This window comes from Microcaecilia unicolor, chromosome 7 (assembly GCF_901765095.1).
Source record: "Microcaecilia unicolor chromosome 7, aMicUni1.1, whole genome shotgun sequence".
Lineage (NCBI taxonomy): Eukaryota > Metazoa > Chordata > Amphibia > Gymnophiona > Siphonopidae > Microcaecilia > Microcaecilia unicolor.
Window position 1 is genome coordinate 712,720 of NC_044037.1, and position 15,163 is coordinate 727,882.

The 15,163-nt window shown below is 49.8% G+C and overlaps 1 protein-coding gene across 1 annotated transcript in view; it reads right to left on the reverse strand.

Annotated features, from left to right (window-relative positions):
- The window catches only part of TAF1 (TATA-box binding protein associated factor 1), a 493,091-nt gene that overhangs the window by 127,427 nt on the left and 350,501 nt on the right, over positions 1-15,163 (reverse strand). Inside the window, 1 exon segment of the mRNA XM_030210565.1 lies at positions 10,051-10,118. Within this exon segment, the coding sequence (XP_030066425.1) occupies positions 10,051-10,118 (68 nt within the window).

The following is a 15,163-nucleotide window of genomic DNA, read 5'->3' on the forward strand; positions in this document are numbered from 1 at the left end:
TACAGCACACCATATAAAGACTCAATTTTTTCTTTAAAGGTAAAGGTCATTCACATTGTCTTGGAGAAGCTGGTGCACCATACAGAAGCTTTAGTCAGCTGAAACTCAGAGGCTAAAAGCATTGACCATAAAATGCCATTAAGCAAAGTTACTTACCTGTAGCAGGTATTCTCCGAGGACAGCAGGCTGATTGTTCTCACTGATGGGTGACATCCAATGGCAGCCTCAGAATCGGAGATCTTCCTAGCAACAAAGTTTGCTAGCCCTCGCACGCACCGCGCATGCGCGACCGTCTTCCAGCCCGTAGCGCGAGCACGCTCCTCAGTCAAGTAGAAAGCAAAGACAAGGAAAGACACAACTCCAAAGGGGAGGTGGGCAGGTTTGTGAGAACAATCAGCCTGCTGTCCTCGGAGAATACATGCTACAGGTAAGTAACTTCGCTTTCTCCCAGGACAAGCAGGCTGCTTGTTCTCACATATGGGTATCCCTAGCCCCCAGGCCCACTCAAAACAAAATCATTGGTCATTGTGCCTCGCAACGGCGAGGACCATAACTGAGTTTGACCTAAACAAAAACCAGCTAACTGAGAGTGCAGCCTGGAACAGAATAAAAATGGGCCTAAGGGGGTGGAGTTGGATTCTAAACCCCAAACAGATTCTACAGCACCGACTGCCCGAACCGACTGTCGCGTCAGGTATCCTGCTGTAGGCAGTATTGAGATGTGAATGTGTGGACAGATGACCACATCGCAGCCTTGCAAATCTCTTCAATAGTGGCTGACTTCAAGTGGGCCACTGACGCTGCCATGGCTCTAACACTATGAGCCGTGACATGACCCTCAAGAGTCAGCCCAGCTTCGGCGTAAGTGAAGAAAATGCAATCTGCTAGCCAATTAGAGATGGTGCATTTCCCGACAGACACTCCCCTTCTGTTGGGATCAAAAGAAACAAACATTGGGCGGACTGTCTGAATGGGTTTGTCCGCTCCAGATAGAAGGCCAATGCCGCTTGCAGTCCAATGTGTGCAACTGACGTTCAGCAGTGCGGGTATGAGAAGGGGAAAGAATGTTGGCAAGACAATGAGCTGGTTCAGATGGAACTCCGCCACCACCTTGGCAAGAACTTAGGGTGAGTGGCGGAGGACTACTCGGTTAGGATGAAATTAGTATATGGGAGCATGGGCTACCAAAGGCTTGGAGCTCACTGACTCTACGAGCTGAAGTAACAGCCCCCAAGAAAATGACCTTCCATGTCAAGTACTTCAGATGGCAGGAATTCAGATGGGGCTCAAAAGGAGGTTTCATCAGCTGGGTGAGAATGACATTGAGATCCATGACACTGGCGAAGGTTTGACAGGGGGCTTTGGACAAAAAGCAAACCTCTCATGAAGCGAACTAAGGCTGTCCAGAGATAGCTTACCCCTCTACACGATAATGGAAAGCATTAATTGCACTACGATGAACTCTTACAGAGTTGGTCTTAAGATCAGACTCTGACAAGTGCAGAAGGTATTCAAGCAGGGTCTGTGTAGGACATGAGCGAGGATCTAGGGCCTTGCTGTCACACCAGACGACAAACCTCCTCCATTTAAAAGAGTAACTCTTTTTAGTGGAATCTTTTCTGGAAGCAAGCAGGACTCGGGAGACACCCTCCGACAGACCCAAGGAGGCAAAGTCTATGCTCTCAACATCCAGGCCGTGACAGCCAGGGACTGGAGGCTGGGATGCAGAAGCGCCCCCTCGTTCTGAGTTATGAGGATTGGAAAACACTCCAATCTCCACGGTTCTTCGGAGGACAACTCAGATCTGGCGCGGCCAGAAGGGCGCAATCAGAATCAGGGTCCCGCGATCCTGCTTGAGTTTCAGCAAAGTCTTCCCCATCAAAGGTAAGGGAGGATAGGCATACAGAAGACCCTTCCCCCAATAAAGGAGAAAGGCATCCGATGCTAGCCTGTCATGGGCCTGAAGTCTGGAACAGAACTGAGGGACCTTGTGATTTGATTGGACAGCCAGTGGCGTACCAAGGGGGGGGGGGGGGCGGTCCGCCCCAGGTGCACGCCACTGGGGGGGTGCCGCACGCCTGTTGGCCGAGTCTGCTCGTTCCCTCCCTGCTGCTCCCTCTGCGCGGAACAGGTTACTTCCTGTTCCGGGGGAGAGGGGAGGGAACGAGCGGACTCGGTCGACAGGCGCGCGGCACCCCCCCAGCAGGTAAAAATGCACCCGGGGTGTAATTTCGCCAGTGTGGGGGGGGGGGGCTGTGCTGCACCCGGGGGGGGGGGCACATCGGCGATCTGCCCCGGGTGACAGGCAGCCTAGGAACGCCACTGTGGACAGCCGATCTCTGAAAGCCTTCAGAGCATTCCAGACTGCTCGCAACTCCAGGAGATTGATATGAAAACCGGTTTCCTGGAGGGACCAATGTCCTTGAGTGTGAAGCCCATCGACATGGGCTCCCCACCTGAGGAGACACACATCCGTTGTCAGCTCTTTTTGTGGCTGAGGAATATGAAAGGGACGTCCCAAGGTCAAATTGGATCGAATTGTCCACCAATGTAGGGATTGGAGAAACCCCGTGGTCAGCTGGATCGCATCCTCCAGATCCCCGGTAGCTTGAAACCACTGGGAAGCTAGGGTCCATTCAACTGATCTCATGTGAAGACGGGCCATGGGAGTCACATGAACTGTGGAGGCCATGTGGCCGAGCAATCTCAACATCTGCCGAGCTGTGATCTGATGAGATGCTCGGACCCAGGAAACAAGAGACAGAAGGTTGTCTGCCCTCGCCTCGGGGAGGTAGGCATGAGCAGTCTCGTAATCCAGCAGAGCTCCTATGAATTCTAGTCTTTGAACTGGAAAAAGGTGGGTCTTTGGATAATTTATCACAAACCCTAGTAGCTCCAGGAGTTGAATAGCCATCTGCTTGGACTGTAGAGCTCCTGCCTGCAAGGTGTTCTTCACCAGCCAATCGTCGAGATAAGGGAACACATGCACTCCCAATCTGCGCAGCGACGCCGCTACCACCGCCAGGCATTTGGTAAACACCCTGGGCGCAGAGGTGAGACCAAAGGGCAGTACACAATATTGAAAGTGCTGCGTTCCCAGACAGAATCGAAGATACTGCCTGTGACCTGGCAGTATTGGGATGTCTGTATAATCATCCTTTAAGTCCAGAGAGCATAGCCAATTGTTTTCCTGAATAATGGGAAGAAGGGTGCCCAGGGAAAGCATCCTGAACTTTTCTCGGACCAGATATATGTTCAGGGCCCTTAGGTCTAGGATGGGACGCATCCCCCATTTTCTTCTGCACAAGAAAATACCTGGAATAGAATCCCAGCCCTTCCTGCCCCGGTGGCACGGGTTCAACCGCATTGGCGCTGAGAAGGGCGGAGAGTTCCTCTGCAAGTGCCTGCCTATGCTGGAAGCTGAAGGACTGAGCTCCCGGAGGGCAATTTGGAGGTTTTGATATCAAATTGAGGGGGTATCCCAGCCGGACTATTTAAAGAACCCACCGGTAGGAGGTTACAAAAGGCCACCTTTGGTGAAAAAATTTTAACCTCCCCCCAACCGGTAGGTCGTCCGGCATGGACACTTTTATGTCGGCTATGCTCGCCTGGAGCCAGTCAAAAGCCCGTCCCTTGCTGGGGAGCTGCAGGGGGCCTGTTGAGGCACACGCTGTTGACGTGAATGAGCGCGCTGGGGCTTAGCCTGAGCAGGCTGGCGAGAAGGTGGATTGTACCTACGCCTATTAGAAGCATAGGGAACATTCCTCCTTCCCCCATAAAAGCGTCTACCTGAAGAGGTTTATGCTGAAGGCGTCCGGTGGGAGAGTTTGTCGAATGCGGTGTCCCGCTGGTGGAGCTGCTCTACCACCTGTTCAACCTTCTTGCCAAAAATGTTATCCCCCCAGCAAGGAGCATCCGCAATCCGCTGCTGGACTCTATTTTCCAGGTCAGAGGCACGCAGCCATGAGTCTGCGCATCACTATACCTTGAGCAGCGGCCCTGGACGCAACATCAAAAGTGTCATAAGCATCCCTGGACAGGAATTTGCAACACGCCTTCAGCTGCCTGAACACCTCCTGAAAAGGCTTGGCCTGCTCCGAGGAAGCTTATCGACCAAGTCAGTCAGCTGCCTCACATTGTTGCACAAGTGGATGCTCGTGTAGAGCTGGTAGGACTGGATCTTGGACACAAGCATAGCAGAATGGTAGGCCTTCCTCCCAAAAGAGTCCTGAGTTCTAGACTCCCGCCCTGTGGGCGCCGAGGCGTAATCCCGAGAACTCTTGGCCCTCTTGAGAGCGGAGTCCACAACGCCAGAGTCATGGGGCAAATGGGTCTCTGTGGATCCGATACTGGGACTCAATCTTTTTGGGGATGGAGGGATTAGTTAATGGTTTTGTCCAGTTCGCCAGCAATGTCTGTTTGAGGACATTATGCAGGGGAACAGTGGACGACTCCTTAGGTGGCAAAGGATAGTCCAGGACCTCGAACATCTCGGCCCTGGGCTCATCCTCAGTAACCACTGGGAAGGGAATGGCCGTAGACATTTCCCGTACAAAGGAAGAGAAAGACAGACTCTCAGGGGGAGAAAGTTTTCTCTCTGGCGAAGGAGTATGATCAGAAGGAAGACCACAAGACTCCTCATCAGAGAAATATCTCGGGTCTTCCTCTGCCTCCCACGAGGCCTCCCCCTCGGTATCAGACACAAGTTCCCTGACTTCAGTCCGAATCCGGGCCTGTCTCGACGCCGAGGAACTATGACATTGATGGTGATGCCGAGAAGAAGACTCCCGCGCCGTCGGCGATGAAGCTCCCTCCAGCGACGTTGACGGGGAGTCAACTTGGGTGGCAGCAGAAACCGATGCCGCAAGCGGTACCGGCATCCAGTCCTCACCACGGGCGGGGAAGCCAACCGCCGCGTCTCTCAACGGTACCGACGACGCAAGCACCAGCGGTACCGGAACAGATGGTCGCATCAGCCCTTCCAGGATCTCTGGAAGAATGGCTCTGAGGCGCTCGTCTAGAGTGTCTGTCGAGCAAGGCAGTGGGGACGGTACAGGCGACGAAGTCAGAATCCGCCTGGGCGAGGAGGCGGTACTGGGCTGTCCGGAGAAGAGTGCGTTGACACCTCCTGTATGGAGGGTGAGTGGTCCTCCTGGCGTCGACGCTTCACGGGTGCAGACTCCTTCAGGGTCGCGGAGCTCTCGGTACCATGACGGGAAGGTGACCGATGACGGAGCTTCTTCGCCTTCGCTCGAAGCACGTCACCGGTACCTCCCAATACCGACGAGGAAGACGTGGAATCCACACGTCTCCTCGGGGCCGGGTCCGAAAGAGGTCGGTCCCAGGGGGCCTGTACCGCAGGAGCCCTCGAGGCAGGTGGAGCCCACTCGATGGCTCACTGCTACCAGCATGGGAGGGTCTCTGGACAGCAATCACCTGAGCACCTGATGTTGATGCATTCTCCGATGCCGACATAGATACCATCGAACACCTCGGTACCGCTGGCGCCTTCGACGTCGAAGTACCGGACGGGGCTCCGAACAAAAAGTTCCACTGAGCCAATCTCACCGCCTGGGTCCTCTTCTTCAGTTGAAGACACAAAGTGCAGGCGTCGGGGCAATAACCAGCCCCCAGACACTGAAGACACGAAATGTGCCGATCAGTGAGCGAGATCGTCCGGTTGCACCGCGTGCACTTCTTGAAGCCGCTGGCAGGCTTCAAGGACATGGGCGGAAAAATCATGCCGGCGAAGTCAAAATTCACAATGATGCCGAAAAAAGGCACCAAAACTGGGGAAAAACCCGTACGGGCGGCCAAAATGGCCGCTCATGACAATGAAAGGAAACTTACGGGAAAAAACTAAAACAATACAGGAAAGTAAACTTTTTTTTTTTTTTTTAAAGAAAGAACACAAGCGAACTCGCTCAGAAAAAGAAACCGAAGAGTGGCAAAAAGCAGCGAAAAACACGGCGAGGGCTCTCTCTGAGGCATAGAACATCCGAAAACAGTCGTCCTGAGCCGCGGAAAAAAAAGAGACTGAGGAGCACAATTGCGCTACGGGCGGGAAGGCAGTCGCGCATGTGCAGTGCGTGCATGTGCGCGCGAGGGCTAGCAAACTTTGGTGCTAGGAAGATCTCCGATTCTGAGGCTGCCGTCAGATGTCACCCATCAGTGAGAAAAAGCAACCTGCTTGTCCTCGGAGAAAATACTTTACACTAAGATTTGACTTTATTATATCATCCTGCCCCTCCTTCCTCAACCTTTCCTATTTCTTTCCTCTCTGCATCCTCTTTCTTTCTTCAAGTCTCTTCTCGCAAGCACTCTCCACATCTTTCTCATTCTTTCCCTCTCATCTTCCTCACTTTTTCTTTTATCCTCCTCTCCCTCCCTGTTTCTTCCCTTTCTCCCTCTCATTACTGTTTTATTAGTTCACCAACTCCTTTTCTTTTCCTTTCATGTTCCTTTGTTTTCCATCTTTCTCTCTTTTCTACAATCAAAAAAATTCAGTTCTACTGGATGTCTCTATACATTGTAAGGTGAAAACTGTCTTCCCACTGGCTTAATTCTCTTTGACACTCTCAATCTCCAACATTTCCTTATGCACTCTGCAGCATCTCCTTTTCTTGGTGCAGTTGTTAGGTTAACAGAATGGTTACAAGAGCTAGAAAATTGGTTGCAAGAATTGTTTTTCAAAATTACCAACTGCAACTAGATATATCACCATATGAACTGTATCACCATTCGGCTGTGTCAAGGTAGAATGCTTGTTTTCTAAAAACAAAAGATAATATCATAAACATGCTCTTCTCAAAAAATATAAATGTGACAAAAATACCAATTGGATCAATCTAAAAATCTTTGTTCTTATCTAAAATTCAGTATTTGCCAGTTTTATAGCACCATTTAGACATATGGTGTCACTGGGTTCCATTAAACACAGTTGCGGAATCTCTTCCTTTTCATCTATCCCTACCCTCACTTCCTGTTGTTCAAATAAACTTTATTTGTTGCAACCCACAATTACCTATAAAAAAACTCTTCCATTCTATTTTGGCATTTAGACCATGTAGTTCTTCTGTTTGTAACTGATAAATCCTATATTGCTCTCTCTGTGACAAAACATTTTGGCAATTTGTCACATTCTCTCCAACATGATCTATTGCACAGCAACGCAGCACAGAGAAGGAATGTTATTTCTCCAAACAGCGCATTACCATGGGTGCTGCTTCTCTCTTTTTTTATGTTTAAATCTGTTTTATTCATTACAATATATTCAATTAAGAGTACAAACAAATATGATCGTGAAAAGGAAAACATCAAAAGGCTGGCCCTTTTATCCCACCCCATCCCCCAAATTATTGTCTCATATTACATGGGAACTATCATGTAAACTCCCCCTAACACAAAAATACCCAAAACACCACAAGACATCTAATAAAGCCACATATCCCCAACACCTAACATAATATGCCCGAAACACCCAAAAGACCTCAAAAACAGTATAGGAAAACCACAAAGCTCCATCAAGCTAACATGAGAAGACAGAATTAGGGTGAAATGGTAAGTCTGCCATCTAGTTGGGCTGAAGTAATGCCTTTAATAGTAAGTGTTGCTAAGAGAAAGGGGTCAAAGAGCAATAAGTATCAGAACAATTATCAATACCAAAAGATCCAACCTTCAAACAGGCAGCTATCTAAGTGCCTGCAGCAGCTAGGAGATGGTGTACAAGAGTCTGCGCTACCTCCACAGAGAGAAAAGAATTTGTCTGACCCCCAACAGTAATCTGTAGTCTCGCCGGATAAAGTAAAGCACTGGAAATCCTCCACTTATAGAGCTTATTGCATTAGGGAGCAAATGCTTTGTGCTGATTACGCACTTTTGCCGGCCTGCAGGATAGCTTGCTTCTGTGTAAAGTGGTGAACCCTAAAAGCAACCATACGAGGACACGAAACATTGTTGCTCCTAGAGCCAAGCCTACACACCCACTTGATTTTAAAAGGATCTGCCAAACAGTCCAAATTGAAAGACTGTGGGATCCAAACCTCCAAGGTTTTCACGAGTTCTGCTTCTGGCAAGGACTCAGCTAGGCCCTCAGATGCAAATTTTTGCATTCCAATTGTTGGACTGTGTGTCTAAGTTGATCGACCTCATGACATGCACACTGGGCCTTTTCTTCCAACTCATCTAATTCCAAATCCACACTGTCTAGGTGTTCATGGGCAGTCTCTGTTCTACTCTGCAATTGCTGCAATTTTGCTTCACGCACAGCTTCCACCACCGCTCGAACCTGAGTTCCGAAATCCAGGATGAACTTACCGAAGGACTCGGTGGGACCATTTAAGCCACCATCTTGGTTGGTGCTCCCTGCAGCATTGCTTATTTTCTTTCTGAGGCTGCTTTGATGCCATAGCAAACACAGTACCTTTCAAAGTTCCACCCCAACAAAGCCCACAGGAACAGCTAAGAACTAGTACAATTTCATCCTCTATCTGGCAAAAATATACAGAGTGCGTGGATGTTTTTAGTAGAGAGACCCAGAAGCCGAGCAGGCTACCTCCGCTCCTGTTTTAGGTGTCACGTAATCTCTCTCTTTTTTTTTTTTTAAACAACTTCTATTTTCTGTTAACCAGACTTTCAGTGGTCGTGTTGTTTGTCCAACATACACTGTTGGACATGGGCAAGAAAGCATAATTTGAATTGCACGTTGTATTGTTTTTCAACCGGAATTTTTTGTCACAGGATCTGTAAACCATGTGTGTATTTCCTCCATATTCTCACAAACTTTGCAATTTCCAGAATTCATATGTTATCCCTCAACCATGGTCATCCTCTCTGTTGATTTTTCAATATCAGACGGACTCAACAACTCCTTAAGATTAGAGTTCTATTGAAGGCAATTCTCAGATTAGTATTGTTGAATGCCAATTCATTAATCATAACGTGCCAATGTTTCCTTAAAATGTTCAAAACCTGTCTATCCTGGGTAAATACTTTAAGACACAATTAATTGTCCTCATCACGTCAACTCTAGCTGATCTTTCAAATAACAAGTCTCTGTTCAAATATTTAGTTCTTTCATAAGCATTTTGAACAATCTTCAACTAGAGCTGAAATGAGGACAATTGTGTCTTAAAGTATTCACCCAGGATAGACGGGTTTTGAACATTTTAAGGGAACATTGGCACATTATGATTAATGAATCGGCGTTCAACAATACTAAACTGAGAAATGCCTTCAATAGAACTCTAATCTTAAGGAATTATTGAGTCCGTCTGATATTGAAAAAAATCAACAGAGAGGTTGACACAGTTAAGGGATAACATATGATTTGTGGAAATTGCAAACTTTGCCAGAATATGGAGGAGGTACAAATGTGGTTTACAGATCCTGTGACAAAGAAAATATTCCAAATGAAATAGAATATAACTTGCAATTCAGATTATATAAGTGATTTCTTGCCCATGTCCAATGGTGTATGTTGGACAAACAACATGACCACTGAAGGTTCAGTTAACAGAACATAGGAGTTGTTTAAAAAGAAAGAAAAGTACCACCCATGGTGATGTACAGTTTGGAGAAACAACATTCCTGCTCTATGCTGCGTTCTTGTGCAATAGATCACGTTGGAAAGAATGTGATGAATCACCAAATTTTTGTCACAGAGAGAGAAATAATGGATTTATCAGTTACAAACAGAAGAAGAGTTTTTTTCATAGGTGACTGTTGGTTGCAACAAATAAAGTTTATTTGAACAACAAACAGGAAGTGAGGTAGGGATAAAAAGGAAGAGATTGCACGCCATGTTTAATGGAACCCAGTGGAATCCATATGGTGCTATAAAACTGGAAAGTATTGAATTTTAGATAAGAACAAAGATTTTTAGATTGATCCAATTGGTATTTTGGTCACATTTATTAGTCATGTTTTATATTTTTTGAGAAGAGCATGTTCATGATATTACCATATGAACTGTATGCAGAAGGAATTGCATGTACTGTCAAGTCACTAATAAAACTAGTGTATCTAACTTTCTAAGAGCACTGCACTTACCTCTCTTAACTTCTCATCACACAGATCAAGCATGGCCTGAGAAATCTGAGTCAGTGAATGCTTTGGTCCTGAGAATTCAAAATAAAAAGGAGATATTGGTAATATTACAGAAGCAGATCTAGTAGCTATACTGATACTGAAGAAAACTGGAATTTTTCTATGTTGTGGTATCTTTATATAAATCAAAATTAAAAAACATTTTAAAAGCTGTAATATAAGTTTACGTTTCAAACGTAACTGCATGGTGGAAGGAAGTCTTTATATCTAGGGAATGTTATAAGGTAGGAATACTCCCAGCATTCTGTCGTAGACAGGATGCTGGGCTCAATGGACCCTTGGTCTTTTCCCAGTGTGGCATTTCTTTTGTACTCTTCAGCAGGTGTTGAGTAGAGACAGCGAAGTTACTTACCTGTAGCAGGTATTCTCCGAAGACAGCAGGCTGATTGTTCTCACATATGGGTGACGTCCGACGGCAGCCCCAGGATCGGAGATCTTCCTAGCAACAAAGCTTGCTAGCGCGCATGCGCACACACCACGCCTGCGCGACCGTCTTCCCGCCCATAGCGCGAACGTGCCTCAGTCAAATTACAAAGCAAAGACAAGGGAAGACACAACTCCACAGGGGAGGTGGGCGGGTTGGTGAGAACAATCAGTCTGCTGTCCTCGGAGAATACCTGCTACAGGTAAGTAAGGTAAAATTATGTATAATCATACCTGATAATTTTCTTTCCATTAATCATAGCTGATCAATCCATAGACTGGTGGGTTGTGTCCATCTACCAGCAGGTGGAGATAGAGAGCAAACTTTTGCCTCCCTATATGTGGTCATGTGCTGCCGAAAACTCCTCAGTATGTCGATATCAAAGCTCCATCCGCAGGACTCAGCACTTAGAGAATTACACCCACGAAGGGACACTCTGCCCAGCTCACCACCGCCGAAACGGGGGAGGGGAATTAACCCAGCTCATCCCCACACAAGTGGGGAGGGGAATCCGTCCAGCTCATCCCCGCGGAGCGGGGGAGGGACACCACACCCGCCGATGCGGGGGGATCTGGCTTATCCTGCAACCGCAACTGCGGGAGGAGCTGACTGACCCTAACACCGCCGAAGCGGGAGGGGTACAAAGCTGCCCTACAGCCGCACGAAGCGGGAGGGAGTGCCGGCAGAATTTATGTCTCAATCCAGCCCCGTAAAACGGAGGGGAGAGGAATGCAGCAGCTCACTGTAACACAAACTCGTCTCAACTCTTGAAGAATCCAAGTGAAAGAAGAACTTGAACACGAAGTCCTCCTGAAGTAACTGAAGGCTAAACTTGAACCTAAAATTCAACCAGAATATAAACAGTACAGATATCTGGGAGGGGCTATGGATTGATCAGCTATGATTAATGGAAAGAAAATTATCAGGTATGATTATACATAATTTTACCTTCCATATCATCAAGCTGATCAATCCATAGACTGGTGGGATGTACCGAAGCAGTACTCACCCAGGGCGGGACATAGAAATCCCTGACCTCAACACTGAAGCTCCAAACCGGGCCTCCGCCCGTGCAGCCACAGTCAAACGGTAATGCTTGGAGAATGTATGAGCCGAAGCCCAAGTTGCCGCCTTGCATATCTCTTCCAAGGAGACGGATCCGGCCTCTGCCATCGAGGCCGCCTGAGCTCTCGTGGAGTGAGCCTTCAGCTGGATAGGCGGCAACCTTCCCCGCGGCCACATAAGCCGCTGCAATGGCTTCCTTGACCCATCTTGCCACTGTAGGCTTAGCAGCCTGCAGACCCTTACGAGGACCTGCAAACAGGACAAATAGATGATCCGATTTCCGGAAATCATTGGTCACTTCCAAGTATCTGATGATGACTCGTCTCACATCCAGATATTTAAGAGCAGAGTACTCCTTTGGGTAGTCCTCCCTACGAAAGGAAGGGAGACAGAGCTGCTGATTCACATGGAAGCGAGAACCAATCTTGGGCAGGAAGGAAGGCACTGTGCGAATAGTCACTCCTGCCTCAGTGAACTGCAGAAAAGGCTCTCGACATGAGAGCGCCTGGAGCTCGGAAACTCTTCTGGCTGAAGTGATAGCCACCAAAAAGACTGCTTTCAACGTCAGGTCTTTCAGAGATGCCCTCGACAAGGGTTCCAAAGGCGGCTTCTGCAATGCTCTTAGCACCAGGTTGAGATTCCACGCAGGCACCACTGAGTGCAGAGGAGGGCGCAGGTGATTAACTCCCTTGAGAAAGCGCACCACATCTGGCTGCGAAGCCAGGGAAACACCCTTCAGGCGGCCCCTGAAGCAAGCCAGAGCCGCTACCTGGACTTTAAGGGAACTGAGCGACAGGCCTTTCTCCAGACCTTCTTGCAGGAACGCCAACACTGAAGAAATTGGAGCAGTGAAGGGAGAAAGTGAGCCTGCTTCACACCATGCTGCAAAGATAATGCCAAACCCTGGCGTAAGCAGTAGTAAGTAGGAGCGCTTCCTCGCTCTCAGCATAGTGGCGATGACCTTGTCTGAGAAGCCCTTCTTCCTCAGACGCTGCCGCTCAATAGCCAGGCCGTAAGACCAAAGGGGGAGGGATCCTCCATCACCACGGGACCCCTGATGTAACAGGCCCTGCTCCACTGACAGCCGCAGAGGATCGTCGACTGAGAGCCTGAACAAGTCCGCATACCAGGACGTCTGGGCCAATCCGGACCCACCAGGATTACCCTGCCGGGATGCTTTGCCACCCGGTCTAGCACCCTGCCCAACATGGGCCAGGGCGGGAACACATAGAGGAGCTCTTGTGTCGGCCACTGTTGGAGAAGAGCATCTACTCCCAGGGATCGAGGGTCCCGTCCTCTGCTGAAAAAGCGCGGCACTTGGCCATGGCCGATGACGCCATCAGATCTAGGCTCGGCTGGCCCCAGCGCTTCGTGATGTCCCAAGAACGCCTGAGCAGATAGTTGCCACTCTCCGGGCTCCAAGGTATGGCGACTGAGAAAGTCCGCCTTGACATTCATGACTCCGGCAATGTGGGCCGCTGAAAGCTGCTCCAGGTTCGCTTCCGCCCACTGGCAAAGACTCATAGCCTCCTTGGCTAGAGGGGCGCTCTTGGCACCTCCCTGGCGGTTGATATAGGCCCAGCCGTGGCATTGTCCGACAGGACCCGTACTGGCTTCAACACCAGTACCGGGATGAACTCCAATAACACCAACCGAATGGCTCTGAGTTCCAGGAGGTTGATAGACCACTTGCCTCTGCAGGAGACTAGAGCCCCTGCGCTGTCCTTCCCAAGCAGTGGCTCCCCAGCCCATCAAAGAGGGCGTCTGTCGTGACGACAATCCACTCCGGGGTCACCAGAGGCAATCCTGCAGACAACTTGTCTGTCTGCGTCCACCCGCTCAGCGCCTTGCGCACTGCTGGGTCCACGGGAAGGCGCACAGCATAATCCTCCGACATCGGAGTCCAGCGCAGCAGCAGAGATAGCTGTAGTGGTCTCATATGAGCCCTGGCCCAGGGCACTACTTCCATCGTGGCCGTCATAGAGCCCAACAGCTGCACGTAGTCCCAAGCCCGAATAGGAGAGGCTACTAGGAACTAGTCCACCTGAGCCTGAAGCTTGACAATCCGATTGTCTGGCAGGAACACTCTGCCCACTTGGGTGTCGAATCGAACTCCCAGATACACCAGGAACTGAGTCGGGCGCAGCTGGCTCTTCTTCCAGTTGATGATCCATCCCAGGGAGCTCAAAAGAGCAATTACCCGGTCCATAGCTTTGCCGCACTCTGCATAAGAGGGGGCTCGGATCAACCAGTCGTCCAGATAAGGATGGACTTGTACTCCTTCCTTTAGCAGGAAGGCCGCTATGACCCCCATTACTTTGGAAAAGGTCCGCGGAGGCAGTAGCCAACCCGAAAGGGAGGGCTCTGAACTGGAAGTGTCGTCCAGGACTGTAAAACGCAGAAAGCGTTGGAGAGGAGGCCAGATGGGAATATGCAGGTACGCTTCCTTGATGGTCCAAGGAAGCCAAGAACTCTCCTGCCTTCACTGCCGCTATAACAGAGCGGAGAGTCTCCATGCGAAAGTGCCTCACTTTCCAGGCCTGATTGACCACTTTGAGGTCGAGGATAGGCGGACAGAACCGTCCTTTCTTTGGAACCACAAAGTAAATGGAGTAACGTCCCTTGCCAATCTGATTTTTTGGCACCGGAACGACCGCACCCAGGCGGATCAGGTTGTCCAAGGTCTGGCTGCACTACCACAGCTTGAACGGAGACTTGCAGGGAGAGAGTACAAACCCGTCTCTTAAGGGTTGGCAGAACTCTAGCTTGTAGCCGTCTCTGATGACTTCCAGCACCCACGCGTCTGAAGTTATAGTGGTCCACTCGCCCAGAAACGAGGACAGCCGTCCTCCAATCTGCACTGGGGCGTGGACCAAGGCCCCGTCATTGGGTACGAGACCCTGGGGGAGGACCGGAGGGAGCACCTCCGGGACGGCGGTCTCTGCGAAAGGAATGCTGCTTGGGGGGAGAAATTCCTCTTGAAGGAAGAGGGGGCAGAGGAACCCGACTTGCCCCCTGGCGGGTACGAGTGGCTTCCTGCAACCGTCCCTCCTGGAGGTATCGGGACGAGTACTAACCCGAGCCCTGACCTCTGGTAATTTCTTGCCCTTAGACGTGCCGAGATCGGTCACGATTTTGTCCAGCTCGACCCAAAGAGCAGCTTGCCTTTAAAGGCAATCTAGCCAGGCGGATTTAGAGGCGTGGTCAGCAAGACCAATGTTTCAGCCAAAGCCACCGCCGCGCAGAGACTGTCTGAGCCATGCCTTTAGCTGAGGCTCTCCAGACATCATACAGCAAGTCTGCCAAATAGGCTAAGCCCGATTCCAGGGCCGGCCAATCAGCCCTCAAGGAATGATCCGAGGGGGAAGCCCGCTGCACATATGTCCGGCACGCCCTGGCCACATAGGAGCCGCAAACTGAGGCCTGCAAACTTAAAGCAGCTGCCTCAAAGGACGACCTTAAGGCCGCCTCCATCCTCTGTCTTGGGCGTCCTTTAGGGCCGTGCCACCTTCCACCGGCAACGCCGTTTTCTTAGTCACCGCAGTGATTAAAGAATCCACGGTAGGC